The sequence below is a fragment of the Urocitellus parryii genome, chromosome 8 (genome assembly GCF_045843805.1).
Source record: "Urocitellus parryii isolate mUroPar1 chromosome 8, mUroPar1.hap1, whole genome shotgun sequence".
Classification (NCBI taxonomy): Eukaryota; Metazoa; Chordata; class Mammalia; order Rodentia; family Sciuridae; genus Urocitellus; species Urocitellus parryii.
In genome coordinates, this window is record NC_135538.1 from 50,377,439 (window position 1) to 50,398,654 (window position 21,216).

Here is a 21,216-nt window from a genome sequence, read left to right on the forward strand (position 1 = left end):
TTTCTGGAGATTTTGAAGCCTGATCTGTTTCAAAATTGTATGAGGAAGAGGCATTACAGGTAGAAGGATCAGCCTGTTTTGTGCTTTCCTTCCTATTTATTATCCTTACTACAAATGACAAAATCATGCAAATCAACCTATTTACTATTTCTTATGTGTTGTTACTGACTCGTTTGCAGAATGTTCTTTATCTGCCTTCTGCTTAATTTGTGACACAGTCTGAGATATTATTTTCCTCAATGCCTATAAATCCTTATTGTTCCCATTGTCACGGGCAAGCACCAAGCGGGTATTGTTTTTTCCATTTCATATTCATCCCAAGTCAGTAAGCTGATGCTTCTGGAACATCCAGGATTTGATCTTTCTAATTATCTATCAGAATTGAAATGAGTAACTGATGCATAGTCCCCTCTGCACACAGACTCTAAAGAGAGTCCCCAGGCTGTTCATGTGCACACTGAAGTTCAGGATGAATTCATCTACCATTTGTCTACACTTGCTAGCATCATCTGGGGCTTACATGGCTCCTTTGTGCTGCCCCCCACCCCATCTATTCTATCAAGCTTGATGTCTCTTTGTTTAAAGTATTGCTGGGTTGCTACACTTGCTGTCTGCAAAATTTCTTCTGTCTCCTTACCAATCTTTCTTTTTTTGTCTCATAGCACTGCCAGAGGAACACGACGGGGGAGCATTGTGAAAAATGTCTGGATGGTTATATTGGAGATTCCATCAGGGGAGCACCCCACTTCTGCCAGCCATGCCCCTGTCCGTTGCCCCACCTGGCCAAGTAAGTCCTAAAAGAAGATGGTCTCTTCTAATGTATATCCCCATTTTTCCCTGAGAATTTTCCACAATCAAAACCTCATATTGAGATGGGACTGAAAAATATATAGAAAAAGTCTCTAATGCAGATGCACTTTGGGGAAACATAAGCATATGCAATATATGTAATGAGGTGATGATTCTGTTCCCAAAATACTGGAGTGTCTCATCAGGTCATGAAAGGTTCCCAAGTTCCACAGCAAGGCTGGTCTCACCTTTTCTTAGCTATCTCTAGACCTAGAGAGATCTCAACTGGTATTGCCAACAGTCTCGTTATATATAGCATTTTTGAGCAGTATCACCTCTTCTGACTCTCAGAGTAGAAATGTCCCCACATGAGGCAACCAGATGTACTTTTCAATCAGAATTAGAACACAGATCAACAGAAGGCATCTTTAAGGTCAGTTGGCTCACAGAAGACTCAAAAAAAAAAAAGCTCTCACTAACTTCTAACTATATTTTAACCTAAGTAAGAAGTTAAAGAGAATATACATGCATATTAATGGAAATAGTAGAATTATTTTTCATCACGTAAAATGTTTAAATCCAGTAACAAAGTCATGTCTGTCCATTTTATTGACTGAAAAGTGGTGGTAAGTAAAATTTAAATGGGGTAATGATGATTGGTTTTGCAAATAGCAACCCATTCTCCAATTTTCTGATACCAACTGGGTGTCCTATAATCAATTCAGTTCTGACTGTAAGTATCTGGAGTTAGTGCATACCCCTGAGGTTAAGGAGTCAGTTTCACAAGACTGCTCCCATTCAGCTTCCAATAAAAAATGGGGTCTCCTCGCTACCCAAACTTTGGTCCAGCAGACTACAAAGGTGGGGGCTCCCTGAACCCTTCCCTAGGGTTAATGACTAGAATGACTCATAGAACTCAGAACAGTACTTTTTTATGATTATAAATTTATTATAAAGAACTTGGGAACAATCAAAGGAATAATTATAAGGAAAATGTGGAGGGGAGACAAAAGGAGAGGGTACAGAGTCCACACCTACTCCAAAGACACATCCAGGTGTACACAATCCAGATCTCCTATCAGAGCTTTCTTTCTTGAGTTTTTTATTAAATCACCAGCCATTAGTGGCTGATCTCTACCTCCAGCTTCCTCCTCCATCCTGGAGGTTGGAAGGGAGAGTTCTAGATCCATGGTTGTTTCCTCTGTTGACCAACCTCCACTCTGAAGCCATCTAGGGATCTAATGAGTCTCCGCATAAACATAAACATAGGAATGGTTCAAAGAGGCTTGTTATGAACAAAATGAAAAAGATCCTTTTCACTCAGAAAATTCAAGGGTTTTCAAAGCCCTATGCTATGAACCAGGGACAAAAGACAAATATATGCCTTTAATTATACCACAAATAGAAAAACTAACCAACTCAGGTTCCTATTTCTGTTTTACCTACTCTGGATCGCAGATTTTTCTTTAGTAAATAAATCAAACTAAGGTAGGATCTGCATCACAGGCTGTGAAATTGGACTAGGACAAAATGTGTGGGAACTTTGAGTTGGTGCCATGCACAAAAAAGGATGAAAAGGATGTAAGGTAGATGTGGACTTTGAAGAAAACATAGTCTAGTATTTTCTCTAATGTTCACATTCTATGTACTCTATGGCAAGCCCTGTTCTAAATGTTTAGATGCAATATTTATATAATTGACAGCTGGTGTGAAGATTGAATTAAATAACACACATAAAATGACTTCCTAAAAAAGCCGAAGTATCTCTCCTTTCCCCACTTCTCTCTCTCTCTCTCTCTCTCTCTCTCTCTCTCTCTCTCTCTCTCTCTCTCTCTCCAACCCACCCACACACAAACACACCCATACTCACTGATAAAGAGAAAGAGAGAAGATGGCAACCAGATTTCTCTCATTGTTTTCCTTAATTGAATACCAATATTGACTAACATTTCATTCAAGAGTTTATGACAGAAGCCTGACAGTTGATGATGTCAGAAATTATATAGCCCATTTTTCCTTAGAAACCATTAAACTTCTTCCTTGGTTTGTGATCTTTCATGTCTGATAGTATTAATAACGTGTGCAAGATAAATGGCACTGAGTATGAGAGTAAAAAAACACAAATATTAAATGTTCCACTTTTTTCACTCAAGGATGTCCTGATTTATGAGCTCCCTTTTGCTTCATCTAGGTATAATCATTAATTGTTCATTAATATTCTCCTCTGGAATATGAGTCCTAGCCACACCTGATCTTTATCACACTTCTTCCCTGCTATGGCATAGTTATTTTGTTAAATATATTACCTTTAACTTTCTAGTAACCAGTTCTGGTCATTCAAGCATGTAAATATAGATACTGTATAGCATAATCTGCTCAAAAAGGGTTTTATAAGCTTTGAACTACTGGCAATTTCTTTGGAAAGTAACATGAACTAGGAAGGCATTCTCAGATGTTTTCTTCTAATTGCATTGTCTCATTTTTGCACTTTTTGCCCCCCTTCCCCTGACAAAGATTTCTCATGTAAATTATCTGACATTAATGTCTTGAGATACAAAGCTTTTAGAACATCATTCCTTTTGGACTAAGACTTGGCAACATGAAATCAATCTTACAGTATACTTACTGAGCACTTATTATGTGCCAATATAAAAGCTGATATTTTTTTTTAAAGAGAGAGTGATAGAGGGAGAGAGAGAGAGAGAGAGAGAGAGAGAGAGAGAGAGAGAATTTTTTTAATATTTATTTTTTAGTTCTCGGCTGACACAACATCTTTGTTTGTATGTGGTGCTGAGGATCGAACCCGGGCCGCACGCTTGCCAGACGAGCGCGCTACCGCTTGAGCCACATCCCCAGCCCTAAAAGCTGATATTTTTGAGAACTTATTATGAACCAGTCATGTACTAGTTACTGGTGATACAGCAGTGTATAGAACAGTCAAAAAGTCTTGTCTTCATTAAAATAGGACAAAATACAGCAGTTTTTGAAGCTCCTACAGTAAATGACTTTACCTTTTGAGCCCAATTATCCAGTATTTTACTTGAACAAGAAGCACTTCTGAAGGCTGTTAGCTTTTTCCAATAAATGAAGCAGAAACTTGCCAGTTGGGTAATGAGTCTCCTTAAAAGTGTCCTAAAGAAGGAAGCAGTTGCCGAAGATATGGAGAACAACCATTTCTAACCAGCTCTGTGTGTGTGAGAGTGGATCCATGGTTCAAAGCAGCAGCTGAGGGACCTCGACAATATGTCCCCAAGTTAGTGCTTACTCACAGACAGGAAAACAGATTTGAGGTCAAAAAACCTACTGAAAATTAAAACAGAAAATGTGTTACTTATAAGTAAACAGCATTATGTGGTGGGGAGAGGAATTAGGAAGAGTGTAAAAGACCTCTGAGATTTTGCAGAATTTTCTCTGTAGCCGCAAAAGTTCTACTGATGGGGAAATACTGGCTATCAAAGGGTAGGAAGTGGGCAACCTATGATCACAGCACTAAAAAACATTTGCTTGGGTCCTGTTAAGTTCTAACCTTTGATTTGTTCTTATTATTGACTTATGTTTAACTGACCTCAAATATTAACCACATATCATACCAAAAGTATGATGTCCCTTGACTCTTTCTGCTTTTTAAAAAATACTCATAGTGCCACATTCTATAAAATGAAAAGTGTCAGAACATTTTTTTTTAAAGCTACCTGATATGGAATCTGAATTCCACTTGAAAGATGCCTGGGTGGAGCCTACAGACCCAGGATTTAGATTTCAGTTACAGTAGCCACATCAGAAAGCATGGAAATAATGCTTGAGGGAGTTAAGCAAACAAAGGACTGAATGGTTTTTCTTTATGTTCCCTGTCGGTTTTCTCAGAGCAAAAAGCATCTTTCCATTTGAAGGGGGTGCCACGGTGGTTAGAGTGGGCTGAGAAAGATTCCATGTTGTCATTTTCCTAGCCAATAATGGAAGTTGCTCTAAGAAAAACAAACAGTTAATGCTTATGAAAAACAAAAAAATGAACCTCCTTGGATGGCTGGTGCTGCCTCTGAGTCTGCCGCCATTGCAACCCACGGCCATGCAGTTGTTCCCAGGGACCATTTGCATAGAGTTCATTTATTTATTTTGGGGTTGACCAGAGATCTCCCATGTCTACCAGTAGCTATGGTAATCGCTCCAATTAAAGAAAATGTCATCTGTTTGAAACAGTAGGACATCAGCTAAGGCAGGCGACTTCAGACGCCCCCACAGATGTTTCATCTTCGAGCTGTGGGCGGTCTGCTGGTGGAACACCTTCAAAGAAAGATGCATGAGGGATTTGTTCATGTTCTGGACTCAACTGAGGCATTTCTTTAAGTCAGCTGAGGAATAAAAACAAGCAAAATAAAGGGTAAAAGGCCAAGGAAATGTAATTTCCTTGGGATGTTTTTACCAAACTGTTAGAAAAAATAAATTGTGGGTATTGCCTTGCACTGAGAAGCACGTACTATTTTCTGACTGATTTTATAAATGTCTTCAAACAAAGCAAACACATCCATTTGCTTTCCTTCAGAGATCATTAGGGTAAAATTGCTGATACATGTAGGATTGTGAGAGCAGCAGGTCACACTCCATCAATTACCTAGTTCTTAAGCCTAAACTAATTTAAAAGTCTTTAAAATTTTTCACACTCACCCCTTACACCTCACACAATTCATGTGTCCCTGTATATTTTTCCATCCACTGAATATTAATACTGCATTTCTTCTAAGTTAATAATTAGGATAGCTATTTATGCTGTTGAACCAATGTATTAATTACATTTCTGCCCTGTGTCCTAATTTTTATTATCCTAAAAACAAAAAGGGAAGGGTTCCATAGATTTAAATCTTTTTATTGTGAGTCCCATTTCTTGCTTGACAACTTGCTTTGCAACTTTGATCAATTTCAGCCAATCTCTTCACCACAATTCCTAATCTTTAATGTACACAAGAAAAGAAATTAAGGTTCTGTAAAGATTATATAGTTCAGGACTCTTATTAATCTTTAAAAGAAGAGGGCTACTGCAGAAAAATATGGGGAAAGTTTTAAATGTACATACAGAAAGTAGTGGGATAAGAGGAAATTCTTATATTAATCTAAAATCACAGGTAAATTTTGATTATTTAATTGCTAGCTTTGAAGTATATATTTGAGACTCATAGTTGAAAAGTAGATGATATATATATAGATAGATAGATCAGGTATACTAGAAATTCCCACAACTTTAAACAAAAATAATGAAGTATCTCTCTGGAGAAGTAAGGTATGCCTGGAAAATGGTCCTGCCAATGGAGAGGCATTTTCTCTCTGAGCCTGCTGATCCAAATTTTCCTTAAAGGTAATGATTTAGTTTAAATAAATAAAGCAAATGATCACACCCATTAATATTTAAGGAGGACCAAGGTAAAAATTATGTAATAAAAAATTAACATAGTCTTTTCAATGATATAAGGTAAAAATTATGTAATAAAAAATTAATATAGTCTTTTCAATGATATATGGAATTGACTTCTGACATTCACTCATAATTCCAGTTTTGCAGAATCCTGCTATAGAAAAAATGGAGCTGTTCGATGCATTTGTAAAGAAAACTATGCTGGACCTAACTGTGAAAGGTAGGTGAATAAAATTCTCCACTTTCAGTGTGGGTCTAAGGAAGCTTTCTGCTTTTTACTCATTTCTCTGCCACGCCTCTCTTCAGTAGGACTTACAGTGGATGCTTAAGAAGAAGGGTTGGAGGACCACATTTCAGAACCTCTTGGAGAACTTTCTCCAAATCTCATGCCCCGATACAGCTATGACAATAGGTTCCTTTGGGGTCCAAGCCAGGACTACATCTCAGGATAAAAAGATAAGGAGAGAGGAAACTGAGACTGTGCATGTTGGGAAGATACTCTAGGTAGTTTTATTAACACTCCTTTCTCCATCTTTAAGAATATGTAAAAAAGAAAAAGAAAAGAAAGAAAGAAAAGAAAAAGAGTGAAGCTTCCTGGGTAAATTTTATAAAGCACTAACCTATTATTTAACTCATTTATACTCCATCTCCTGAAACTCATCTGTGTTTGGATTTTCTGAATCCCTGTTTTAAAATTGTTCTGGGCTTTGCTCAAATAAGGAAGACCTTGGCAACTAAGGATGCATGCAAGGCTTCTCATTGAATGATTTCCTAAGATATTTGCCATTAGCCTGCCTGTCAGCTGCTCACGATTTTCTAAGATGAAATGTTTTTCACTGAAAGAGAAGCAAGGTCTTTGTATTTTTAACAGGAACATCATTAACATTGGCCTCACCATTGTGTTTAGGCAGCTAAATGGTGTATAGTTTTGTGAAGACAGGGAGGGAAGGTCCCAGAGCTACTAGTCAAATTTCCAATGTAGTCACAAGTCTGTGGGCTGCTCCTCTCAGTGACAACATACTCAGAGGAGGCCCCCCCCCCATCAGATTGGGGCTCACAAATGCTGCCTGGGATTTTAACAGTAAGCCTTTAATTATAAGCAATCTTGCCTCCAATAAAACACTCCTGAGTCTCCAAAAAGTAGTTCTGGAACCCAAAAGAAGCCACAATGTCTGTGTTACAGAGAGAATTTTACAATATTATTATGATTATTAAATGTGTGAAATGAAGATACTGCTTTCACTCAAGAGATTTGAATTTTTTGCTTTTTGTTGTTTTTGTCTGAAAATGGAAACTGAGATTGGGGAATTTCATCCCTTAGAAGGGACTGACAAGAGTGATCAGATTACATTGAGTTTATTAATGTTCATGACACATTTATTCTATATTTCCTTACTTGGGGACATAGGAATATGAAGATCCTGATTACACATTTTCTGGTTCACTGGGGGTCTGAGAAGTTGTTAATCAGCCAGTGATGAAAGTTTTCCTCCTCAGTATTTTAGGTTAAACTCAGTGTACTCAGGTAGGATCCGAGCAGCATTGCTAGTGGGTATGCAGTGGTTTTTATGAGAGGAGTTAGTGCCCCTAAATAGAGTTCTGTTGATCAAGTGCAAGGCCTGGCAGAAATGACCTAGCCTTGGCCCTAGGGAACATCATAGCACAGTCATGCAGATAAGTGTTCTGTCAGCAAGAGTGGCCCCAACCCTGGCACAGCATGCCCACCCCAGATGTGGAACTGTAGATAACAAATCCGCCTTTGCCCAGCAAGGCTGAGTCAGGCCCTGGAAGTTTAGGATTTAGAAAGAATTTGGGACATGGAAGGTGAGTGGTAAAAGAGATTTAGCATCAGCCTGTATCTGAGCTCAACCACTTGTGATGCTCCCGGGGAAGTTATTAGATCTAAGTGCCATTCCCACATCTACAGAAAGGAAAAGATGAAGGAATCCACCTCATAGGGCTGTTTCGAGCTGATAACAGAAAACTTTTCATACAGCACCTGGCATTTAACATTAATAAATGTTCCATGAAAATTAACTGATGGTAACTTGAGTCCTTGTGGTCATTGTCCACCTGCTACCTCTGGCATAATGTGTTCCTGGGATGAGTTGGCTTATCTTCTTGAATCTCAATCTCCTGAGCTAGAAATTATGTCCTTGGAAGAAACAATGTCACTTATGAATTGCTTCCTATGTTCCTGTTACTTTGCATTCCTCACTAGTCAGCCTCATAACACTCTGAGAGGAGGTCTTGTCATTTTGCCAGTGAGGAAACCAAGCTGAGGGAGGTGGTCGGGCTCATCAAAAGCTGAATTACTCCTAATCAGGGGACACAGACTTTGAACCATTTGGCTGAGAAGTCTGATTCTTGTCCTGTCCTCACTCTGTTCTTCCCAAGTGCCTTTTTAAGTGTCTTCTATTTTAGAGGGGCTTTGATGATCAATCAGTTAGATGAGTTGCTGATGTGCTGGGGAACCACTGCTGATGTTATTCACTTTGACAGGAGGGTGCACCAACCAAGGGACCAACCAGTAAGCTTCCCCGCCAGGATCTTTCATCTTTATGGGAAGGCCCTGTTTGAGGGACTTTCTTAGCTTTTTCTATTTTCCTATCCACCCTGCTTCACACCTTCACCCCTCTTCTACCTTTCTTAAAGGGACAGTACTGAGATCTTTTACATAAAAAAAATCAATCTTCAATTCAGTGTGGAAGGGCACAGGGCAGATTCATCTAAGTCACAATTTCTTGTCCTCAAGGAATATCAAGGCTAAGGGTGGAGACAAACCAGAAAAATCATTCATTCCAAAGCAGAAAAAAGTGAATGTTAAACACAAGGACAAGCATAATCTACTAAGAGTGTAGTGGGAGAAGTGATTTCTGCCCCATGGAGGGGCTGGAGCATTCAAAAAGAGGTAGCCTTAGCTGTTCCTGATTTGGGTTTGACCCTGGGAGGGTTGGAGAGCTGGGGTTCTGTTTTGAGTTTAACAACCAAGTTCTTAGGTTGAGTTAACTTAATCTAAGTTTTCAATATATTGATGAATTTGAACCCCTCTACAAGAGCTTTTCAAAACATGCAGATGACTTGTATGGATATCAGTTTCAAACAAGAGTACAAATTAATCCAAACCAAGAATGCTGTAGGTCTTTCTTCATTTAGAGATGATTTCATCAAGTGATGTTAACTTAGTCTGTTTTGTGTTGCTCTAACTGGATACCACAAAGTAATTTATGAAAAAATACATTTATTTCTTATAGTTCTGGAGGCTGAGAAGTCTAAGTTGAGAGTCTGTGTCTGGCAAAAGCCTTCTTGCTGGTAGGACTCTGAAAAGTTCCAAAGTGGCACCAGGCATCACACTGCAAGACAGTGCAAGCTAGCCAGAGAAAGCTTGCTTTTATAAATAGCCACTCACATTCCTACCCATTAACCCAAGAATGGATGAATCAAATCACCTCCCTAAGGTCCCACCCCCTGCTCAAATACCATGAACATGGGATTTTGAGGGATTAAATTTCCAACGCATGAAATTTGGATAAAGCATTCAAATTCAAGTGATTTTTCAAATAATTGTGTGGTAGTGTCTCCTAGAAACTCCCCAATACCTACTTCACCACCCACTGAAAAAAACAACATCTAAGGGGAAGGCCTAGAAACTTTCTTTAGGATCCTCATGCACCAGAGTTCTCATTGCTTTGTGAACTATGGCTGTACTCCAACCTTCAATACCACACCAATGTAATAGAAAAGGATTCCTTAAACTGTAGCCTAAGAACCCCTGGTGTCCTTAGAAATCAAGGAGGTTCATGGATTCCCTGTGGATATTTTCTTAATATTATGTTTAAATTTAATCAATAATTTTGCTTGTTGACTTATGTTCTGGACTTTCTGTAGGGTCCTTTTATAACAAAGGGAGATCTATCTCAGTTTAGGAGAGAAGAATTATAGGAGTGACAGTGTGTCAAGAACATGCTATAGGCAATCAGTGGTCAAATGGCATGATATCAACACAAACTTTAAAACTAAAGATTCTGAAAAGAAAATTGGTGGGAGGGATGAGTCATCACACAGCACCCGCCAGGATGTGCATACAGAACTCAGACAAAATATCACATCATGTTGCTGGTGGCCATTCGATTACAACAGAACATCATCCGTGGTTTTGATATAATGTTGTTAATTTTAATTGGATGAGTTTGTGGTTTTGTTTGTGTTTTATTAGAAAATTTACTTTGGTTTTCAAGACATATAAAATTCATAGACATAAGGAGTTTTGACCTAATTTTATATTTGATAAAAGATAATTGACATGAACACTGGAGAGTATTTTCTATGAAAATGTCTTGCCTTTAAAAAGGATCCATACTATATACAAGTGTGAGATGCCTAAAACATAAAACCCATTTTGCTTACTCTACTATACAGTACAGATCAACACAGACACTCACCCCATCTTAACAACATGATTCTTAGTCTGCTAGGGCCCCTTCCTGCCTCTTGTTCCTAAAGTCTGTCCCCACTCACAATTTAAACTCCATGTGCTCCCAAAAGCCACCAGACAACTGGAAAACTTACTACATCTTCTTGCACTGATACTATGAACATGATGGTAAAAATGACAGCTGGCATTTATTGATTGCTTACTCTTTATCGATCACTGTTAGAATCACTTTACGTATAATGACACATCAAAGCCTCAAAATAATCTTATGAGGTACCGTCTTTACTTTATTTACAGAGAAAGAAACTGAGACACAGAGAAGTTAAGACACTTGCTCACAAATCATACAATTTAACTATGAGCTCCTCCAAAGAAGCAGTATCTTATCCACCCACTCTTCCTCCATCACAGCTTCTGGCACTCTGCAGGCATTCGGTTAAATGTATTTCAGTAATATTTTTTTTTTAAAACTAAGAAAACATTAACAGCACTTTTATTGGTTCCTTTAGGAAAGGAGTGATGCAGCAAGAGTCAGTCATTTCCTACCTCATTATTCCCCCCAACTCCTTTTCCATCTCAAGAAAATTGCAAAGGGTGACCCAGAAGTGACTAAGTAAGTCACTGCTCTCTGACTAAATTTTCAAGTTGCAAATAGAACTGGTTTGCCAATGCAGATAATTATAAAATGTACAAGTGTTATGGAAGGAGTTTTGCAATTCTCATTCTCATCCCAGCACGACTTTTACTCCACAAGAAGTACAGTCTAAAGATGGGGAACATGAGACTTAGAGCCATGAGGGGACTTATTTTCAGGTCATACAATCAGTTAGTGGTAAATCCCCAAAAACAAAACCCAGGACCTCAATGTTCTCTGCAGTGTTCAACTGATAAACTTAATGTAATTTCAGTGCTTTGGTATTCCAATTGCCTCCCATAGCAGCCTGAAAAATAAACTTTCATTAATTTGATGTTGTGGTGAAGTAAGAAATGTGCTAAGACTCTATGTAAGTCTTGTTGCTTGAGGATTGGGAAAGAAGAATGGGGCAAGTTAAAGCATATCCAAGGTGACCTTGAAACTCTAATGGGAAAGGCAGAACATAGTGTCATCAGAAATGATGGTAACAGTGCTATTGGTTTTGAGAATGGCCTTAGTGACAGAAAAAAAGAATAAGGAAAAGGATGAAGAGAAAGCTAACAGTTATTGACGCTTTATGATCCAGGAAAGTAGTCTAATTTTTTCTGAAGGCCCCATGTCTTTCAAACAAGCTATTAGCTCTAGAATTTGCAGAGTTCTTCTTACAACTTTCTGCTTTGGGCTTTGCCTCTGGACTCCTGCCATGTTCTTATTTCCCAGTCTTTCATAAAGAAGTAGAGAACATTTGAATGGCACCTACTATGGAACAGGTGCTTTCTTCTTTCTTTAACATCTTCTTATTTACCCTCAAGAACAATTACTGGGTGATACCCCTTCCAGCCCAGAAAAGTTTGTGCTTCCCAGGCTGGGAGTTAGGGCCCCCTTGAAAAAGGCATTCAGTGACAGATATAGGCCCTAGGAGGAGAAACAGAAAAGAAAGAGGAGAAGAGCTCCCCCAAATCCCAAAACAATAATTTTTGGTTAAAATCATCTTTTCTCCAAACAACATATCTTTTGGTTTTGGGTTTTACCCAAATATTATGATCACTAAATGAAGTGACAAAATTCATATGTTGTTTTTCTTGTTTGCATTGTATAATTATCAATTCTATTTTCTCAAGATAGAACAAGCCATTAATAGATCTAGAAATGAGATTATGTAAGAAAAAAAATGGACCAGGCTATTTTGGGGGGTTTGTTGTTTTGTTTTGTTTTGTTTTGTTTTTGTTTGTTTCCTTTTCATACTGGGGATTAAATCCATGGCCTCTGGCATGTTAGGCTAGCGCTCTACCACTGAGCTACATTCCCAGCCCTCCAATGCTGATTCCAAAGCCAACTACTGGACCTTTTATATCCTTGTCATTAGCTCTTTGAGGGTGGGACATAAATAGCATTTGATTATTCAACTGTAATAATCATTAACTTCTTAATAAATTAATTCATTAATGCCAGACTTGTGAAGTGGAAGCATTAAACTTAAAGTCCCATAAGAGGGCTGAACCCTGCAGCAATGAACAGGTAACTTAGTTTTCCATGCTCAAGCTGCCTTATCTAAATACACAGAGATTTGTAAGAGCTACCAAAAAGTAAAACTTTGCATGATCATTTTATGAAATCAGTAGTGTCTGCAGTTAGGACTCAACTTCAGAGTTGCCTTTGGAACTACCACAAACAGGTATTCTTGAAATTCAGAGTAAGTCAGAGTAGGTTTCCCTGTGATTGAGATTCCAATTTACAAAATAGAAAGTTTGGCTTTTCTCTTGTGAAAGACCAGGGAATAAACTCTGGAGATCAAATACAGTGGAAATAAATGTAAAAGCAAATAAATGCATCTGGAAATGATCTTGAGACAGCCCCTTCACTCCCTGTCCTCAAGATTCCCAGCTACACATCAAGGTGGTAGATGTCACTCTTATTGTAATGAGCCTAAGAGTCTAATATTATTCTTTTGTTGAACTGCAGAAAAGGATAGAAATTCAATCCAGCCACATATCCCATAGAAGGATAATTTATGCTAGCATAGGGAACAGAGGGTGTAAGACATGAGAAAGTATGAATAACAAGACTCACTGTATATTTCCTCTTGGCGTCTCTTTGTGGGATGTGTAGAACTTACGTTCATTCTCGTCTTTTTCATAGACTTTGGTTTCTAGAGTTTATTATATTATGTGTAGTTATGTTTAATTCACTTATTGTCCTTTCAAAGCATGGGCTGTGTGCTTTTGCTCTTCCTGTTTCCTTCTATGCCTTACATAAGATGGACATGAATTGTCCCTCTGTTGAATGGATTCACTCATTCATTTATAGCAGCAGCAGTGTGGTCCTGAATGGAGCAAAGGAAAGAGCATCAGGGTTGGAAGGTCTGAGACTTGCACTGTGACTTCCTAGCTATGTGACCCCAGAAAACTGAAGTGGCCTGTTAGCTTCAGAAGGCCAGACCTCTGTGGCCTTTATCCCAAATTTCAGCAGTCTCATATAGGTGGAACTATGGAACACACTGCAAGCAAAGGGCATAAAGATTGAATACAAAGTCTTCGAAAGTCATTTTATTAGGGTCCTGGGATTTCAGGTGTGATTTTTTTTTCATTTCTCTATTTCTCAAGTGTTCTGAATCATGACTCTTTAAAAGGAAGCCTTTAAAAACTTGATGTCTTATTATTACTGGCTAAGGCCTGTTGATTTCCTTGGAATGCTCTCCCTTCCTTTCCACTCCCAATCCAAGCCCTCTGTACCCAACCCGGGTCTCCCTGTTCCAGCCTGGAATCCATCCTGCACACTAAGGCCAGCACTGGCTTCCTTCACCATCACTTTCATCATACTGGAAAATTTTCTCTGGCTTTTTCTTTTCCCCTGTCACATAAGAACTAACTCTCTACTGACCTTCACTCCCCTTATGGTGTGACCACATATTCCTTCCAGCCACTCCCAAACTCTCTTCAGCTCCAGTTAGCTCATCTTCCACACAAGGTTAGGGTCTGAAGGAAAGGAGATTCCACAATTAACCAGCAGACATGTATAGATTTACCCATACACTATTCTTTCAAAGCTTGAGCCAAACTTTAAAAATTGCAATTCCACATAAAAACCCAAATGTTCACTTTTTTTCTTCAGACACAGGAAGATCTGACAACAAAAATCCTTCATTCCCTCAAGGCTACATTCTGGTAACAATTGACTGTAACCAAGTAGCAGCTCCCCACTTAGATGGAGCCCATGGTCCACCTCTCATGGCAGGGACTCTCCTGGTACATTTGGGAAAAGTAGAGAAAGGCATTTTTTCCTTCCTCTGGACAGAGACAGCCCCACCCAGAGTGCACAGCTTGGCAAGGTGAGCAAAGGCTGGATAGATTTCAGTCTCTACTCTCCAACTCAGATGGACTCCCTCATGAAGAGCACAGCCAGTATGACCATAGGCATTAGCTCTGTCCACACAGTAAGTGCAGGTAGGAGCTTGGTCTCTACAAGCTCACATATGGAAACATCCAGAAGCATGGCATTCTGGGCTCCAGCTCTATTTATTGGTGGTACACCCAGCTCTGCCATCTGTAGTGTCTCCAGACTGGCTTCGCTCAGTCACAAGATGGCAGCCAGGAGCTAAGAGTGCTGCCTGATGGCCTCTTCATGCCTGAAGATGGAAGAAATGCCTTTCTGTAACTCTCAAACAGGAGTCAGAGCTACAATCCCATGGAACTGCTCCTGAGCTAATCCCTTTGGGCCATGAGAACACTTGGCACTAATTGTTTAAGCAATTCATTATGGCAAGACAGATGGTGATTTCCACCAATGATTCTCAGTTGTCATTAACATTTCAGCCAGAACATTTTTCAACTCTGCCCTACTGATGCATCTCATTGCAGTATATTTAGCTATTCTGGCCCCACCCGTCATCTGCCAGCTGTGTACACTGATCCCTGGAATGACCAGCAATGCCCCATACACTAATTTAATCCAGACACTCCTGTATCTGGGGCCAAGCTGAACTCAATGGCCTACAACACAATGAGAAGGGATAGTTCCTTAGAAGCAAAGTCTGGTCCTACTAGGAAGATGGGAGAGTAGGAATGGATTCTGGGTGGACAAATTATAATTATTCACTACACCTTTCCTCTGTGTAGAAAAGATTTTAAAACATAAAAAGGAATAACAACTATGGATGCTAAATGTTTAACATATTAACACCCTTCAGATGTGCTCCTGGTTACTATGGAAACCCCCTGCTCATTGGAAGCACCTGTAAAAAATGTGACTGCAGTGGAAATTCAGACCCCAACCTGATCTTTGAAGATTGTGATGAAGTCACTGGCCAGTGCAGGAATTGCTTACGCAACACCACAGGATTCAAGTGTGAACGCTGTGCTCCTGGATACTACGGGGATGCCAGAACAGCCAAGAACTGTGCAGGTGCAGTATTGTAAATCCTAAGCCAGCTGCCTGACTGGTATGGCCCTTCATTAATACTGAATTTAGATAAAGAATTTATCTCAGAGCCAGGCGTGGTGGCACATGCTGGTAATCCCAGCAACTAAGGATGAATAAGAGAATCACAGGTTCTAGCTCGGCCTCAGCAACTTAGCAAGATCCTTATAGAGACCCTGTGTCAAAATACAATAAAAATAACTGGGGATGTGGGTCGGTGGTTAAGCACCCCTGGGTTCAATCACTACTACAAAAAGAAAAAAAAAATATCTTGGGAAAATATTGCAAGAAGCATCCCCTTGTCATTTTCTCAGGGCAATATACATTCTCAGGAATCTGCATCCCAAATTTACCAGGTTAGAAATTTTAATCAAGGCTATTTGTAACTAAGCTTATAGGTATAATGAACCAAAAAAAAACTAATACAAATGAATTTTTGTCTTATCATCTTAATCCTTCCTTGATCAAAGATATAAATCCAACCTCAGTGGACACCTGAAATGGATCAAAGAACTGAATGAAGCTTTGCGTGGTTTATATCAGTTTTCCAAACCTGGAAGCTATGTCTCCTTTTTCTGTTATGTTTATTCAAACTGACATTTCAGGGAAGTCTATTAGCAAGTCAAGAGTACAGTTTTATCATGCCACACCCTCATTTCCTCAATTGTCAAAGTAAATGTTTTAAGGGCAGTATGAGAAATCTTTCCGATTAGACTTCAGTTAAACTGAAGTGTACAAATTTTATTCTTGATTTCTCCAGTCCAGTTGATACAGGGAGTGAAGCTCTTCAGAAATGAAATGAAGTTGTTTCCCTCTAAGAGTAAGGAGGGCTGAAAATTTCTTACTCTTGTGTGACTTTGAGGAAAGAAGGAAAGGAAGAAGGGATTGTGCTCTTGTGGCGTGCTTCTGTAGGAGATCCCCTCACTGAAACAGACTCCTCCTTAGAAGACCTAAAAAGTCAACAGTTCAAAATCCAGAAGGTACATATATGATCTGAAGAAGCCTCAATAAAGTAAACATGTCAAGCAGAAAGCAATGCATCCAGAGCCATAACTCCAAGACTCAGGACAGAACAAAGAAGCACTGTGTCCATTCAAACTAGAGAGAGAGGTCATCAGAAAGAGTATTGGTAAGATCAAAGCCTGGGTGGCACACACCTGTAATCCCAGCAGCTCAGAAGCCTGAAGCAGGAGGATCACAAGTTCAAAGCCAGCCTCAGGAACTTGGCGAGGACCTCAGCAACTTAGTGAGACCCTGTCTCTAAATAAAATATAAAAAGGGGCTGGATAATATGATTCAGTGGTTAAGCACCCCTGGATTCAATCCCCAGCACAAAAAAAAAGATAAAAGCCTAGAAGGTTGATGCTCTTACTCTCAAAATATCTACTAAACCTATATTTACATGACAAAGATGACAAAGAAGAGAAACTCATACGGAAAGAAATAAAGCATGATCTTGCTGAGATATTCAGTAAATCTGCATTTTGTGGAACATTACATAGATGAAGTATAATAAATAAATGTCACCCTTGAAGCTCTTTTTTTATTATTATTTTGTAAAGGCAGTTAAGAGGTAGGGAAAAATCGAAATTCTATTCCAGTTTACTGCTGGCAGAGATAGTTTAGGAATTCCTCTTTAAATATTACAAATTAATTCCCACACCAAAACTCAGTGGAGGGGCTAAGGGTGTGATTCAGTGGTAGAGCACTATGCTTAGCATCTGGGAGGCCCTGGGTTTAATTCCCAGCACTCAAGAAAACAAAACAAAACAAAAACTCAGTGGAAAATGAGCAGCCTGAAAAGATTGGGGTTTTGGTTTCTTTGGGTTTTTTTTTTTCAAAAGGCATTATTGAAAATCATCAGTAGATGAATGATGGGCTTTCAGGTCTTTTAAACTCTTGTAAATATGTTCCTAATTGTTTCCCTGGCATTATTCCTAGCCATCCCACTGATAGCTATCATTTGGAAGTTTGGAGTCTATCGTGCCAAAGGTCAAATGCTTGGAAGCCAAGAGTTGTTCCTGGGACTCCTCACTCACTCCTCTAGGGGCTGTTCCTCCCTCACACCTGGCAGGGACCAACCCTGAAGTTGGATTAAACTGGAGAATCCATCCATGATGAAAGGATGGCTTTCATTTTCAAGTTGAATGCTGAACTCTCTGTGGCCATTTAGTACTTTGTGAAATTTACCAGGATTTTTTGGAATAAAGTAGTTGAATGGTCATTGAATAATCCCAAAGAGTTGAGAGAGATGCTAGATACATTTAGATACAAATTGCCTCAGGATCAACTTTGATAATCTCATTTGCCCTGGTTTCATTGGGCTGGGAGTGCATAATCTCTACATTGTCAATTTCACACAGTCTTAAAGGTGAATGTAGTTAATCCCCATTGAAGAATTATACCCTGAAAAGCATTATGTCTAGAAACTATGAATATATTGCCCTATTTTAAGCATTAAGAGGTGATTCCCTAATCACTTGTCTTTGTTTCCCACAGTGTGCAATTGTGGAGGAGGCCCATGTGACAGTGTGACTGGAGAATGCTTAGAAGAAGGTTTTGAACTCCCTACAGGCATGGACTGCCCAACCATAAGTAAAAATAACCCACATGATTGACTAACCCCACTTTCTCTAATGTGCTGCAGGTGTGGGATTAAGAAGAGCTATGCAATATCACTCTCTCTGGAAACTGATGCTTCATTTCCACTCCTGGGTTTAACCCTGCCTGCACCTCCTCCAAATGGACCCTACACAAAACTACTTGGTGGTCCACTTGATTGCAGTCAGCCACTAGGTGGTTTACATTTACATGGCTCTATTTTAGAAAACTTATTTATCCAGTCTTCACATTCTGCATCTTGCTCGTGAGTAAATCCCTGTGATGGGGCTCAATTGGCTCATGTTTCTCTATTGTCCCTCCAGGTCCTCACATAACATGATACATAGACTATGCTTTATATCATCTGCCACAACTGAGACCAAAAGACATTAGCACCTTTTCCCAAATCACTCCAAATATAAAGTGGGACCAGAAATAAAATAGTCAGGCATTAGAAAGTGGACCTGCCTTATTTCTTTGATGGATTATTTTGTCACTCCTGTTCATCAAATCACAAGCATAATGGCTTAAAGACTTTTGACTTAAAGACTATTTAGCATTAGGCATCCCCTCCCCCAAACAAAAGCATCTTCATCCCAGAGTCCCTCTAGGCAGAGATTGCTACCAGTGATCCCATCTTGAAGATGGCACAGGATATGAGGCACAAGCAGGGGAGTGATCAAATGGATCCCCCTCCCCAGCCAGGTCCATTTAAGGACATCAAGATGCTTGCCTGGCCCTACCTCCCCCAGCAGCCTGATGTGCTGACTGGGGACTCATTTCCTGAGAGAGTTTATAAGTAAATACATATTAACCTTTGAATAACAAATTAACATATTAACAAAATTAACCCTTTAGTCTCTGTTTACCAGAGCACAGCCTGAGGGAAAGGGCAAGTTGTAAAGGGGGTCAAGATAGGTTTCAAAACATGGTGTGTGTCCTTCTGACTGCTGGGTCCCAGGGAGTGATCACAGTGGTCAGAGGCACTCAAGTGTGAAAGGTGAGAAGTAATGAGAAGCTGGGGCCTGCCTCCCAGGAACCCAGGCTCAGCCTGAACTTTGGCACCATCTCAGAGACCAGGACATGACATTGGTCAATCTGGCAGACCTTCTCCTGCTGAAGTTTTCATCCAGACAGGAAGTGAGGCAGGCCCAGGGGAGGAGCTGAGCCCTGGAGGTACTGGCACTGAATGCTGATTTTGACAAGCTGACTTTGACAGACTTAGCAAATAGTGCTTCACTAGCTGGCACCAAGCAAGAGACCAAAGCCTGACTAGAGTAGAATCATCCAGGGGCTTTCCCAAGGCTAACAAAAAGCAGACAGCATTCCTCCTTGCCTGTGTCCCACAGATGGCTTGCCCTTTTGTGTTTCCTTTCTTTCTCAATGCAGTGTGCAGGGTTCATGTTAATATACCTTCCCTGTGCCCTTTGTTTTCATCATGTTTTAAGTGGGGATAGTGCCTGATGTACAGTTTGGCACATGCGTGGACTAGTTCTTTGGTACAGAGCAGCTTCTCAGGAAACAAAAATAAAATTGGTATTATCCAAGGAAGTACACATTTATAATCTACTTATAGCCATGTGCTTCCAAGTGACTTTTGAATCTGAAGAAATGACATGCCATTCATTTGACCTCCAGGCTGTGATAAGTGCATCTGGGATCTGACTGATGACCTGCGGTTGGCAGCGCTCTCCATTGAAGAAAGCAAATCTGGGCTGCTGAGCGTGTCATCTGGTGCCGCAGCGCACAGGCATGTGAATGAAATGAACTCCACCATCTACCTCCTCAAAGTATGCAGAAATGTTGTACTTTCTGCTGTGTTTTTATTCGGGTTTTACAGGATCACACCTAGTAACTTCTAGGCCTTTTGGTATCTGAGCCCCATAACTATATTACAGATTGCTGAACCTGTAGGTCTACTATACAGAACACATAGTTTCAAAGGGAATTATGAAAAGTTGAGCTTGGTCTTACCATCTATAAAATGAAATAACTAAAAGAACAATATCTACTGAGGGAAGATAGACTCAGGAAGGTTTCCTTTGTGAAGCTGTACATCATTCAAGTCATTACCACAAACCCACCATTACCTTGCCTCAATGTACAAGCTTTTGAGGAGTTTCTCCAAAACATTTCTTCTTTTTGTCTCTCTCTCACCTTTCCTTATCACACACATTCTCTCTCATTTTCCCAACATATCTTCCCCCACCCCCCTCACACACACACATACACACAAACACACATGCACTCTATGGAATAAACAAGCTAAAGGCAGACAGTGGAAAAATAGACTAAAAAGATCCTATGAGTCTAACCTTTAAAGGCTTTCTCCCTAAATGATGGACTTCTATCACAACATCCCAACCAACTGATAATTTTAAAAGCAATAGTAGTTAGCCAAAAGGACAATAAAATTAATACCAGCATGGTTTTACTGTGTTAGTCAAGTTAACTTAATAGTTAAGAGCATAACCTTTGAAACCAAATTGCTTATGTTTATATCCCAACTCACACTGTGTGACGGGTAAGTTATTAACTTCTTTATTCTTCATTGTTTTTCATCTAAAGATAAGGATGGTTATTGTACCTATTTCATGGGTTGTGAAGAAAATTCAATGAGTTGATATATGTAGAGCAGTTAGAACTAGCACCTGTCAGTAGTAAATGCTCATTATTTTTTGGAAGGGCAAATCATATCCTCAGCAGTTAACCAAAAGTATGTAGTTTAAACCACAACAAACATCATAAAGTCATAGCTCTGGGTGAAATCTTAAAGAGCATTCTATTTCAAACTTAGAAATTGTTCTTGACCAAATTTTTCTGCTTGGACACAGGATGTAGCTCTAAGCCAATGAGCCACGCAGGCCCAGGCCCCAGAGCATTTAACTCCTCCTTCCTCAAAGGCACAACTCCAAGATGGATATCACTGTCACTGAC

At 39.6% G+C, this 21,216-nt stretch overlaps 1 protein-coding gene across 2 annotated transcripts in view; it reads left to right on the top strand.

The window, feature by feature from the left end:
* Nucleotides 1-21,216, top strand: part of Lama4 (laminin subunit alpha 4) — a 135,171-nt gene that overhangs the window by 43,902 nt on the left and 70,053 nt on the right. For both annotated transcript variants that reach the window (XM_026395057.2, XM_026395058.2), the window contains 5 exons: nucleotides 663-787; nucleotides 6,333-6,413; nucleotides 15,449-15,663; nucleotides 18,178-18,273; nucleotides 19,918-20,069. In XM_026395057.2, the coding sequence (XP_026250842.2) occupies nucleotides 663-787; nucleotides 6,333-6,413; nucleotides 15,449-15,663; nucleotides 18,178-18,273; nucleotides 19,918-20,069 (669 nt within the window). The remainder of the gene's footprint in view (nucleotides 1-662; nucleotides 788-6,332; nucleotides 6,414-15,448; nucleotides 15,664-18,177; nucleotides 18,274-19,917; nucleotides 20,070-21,216) is intronic.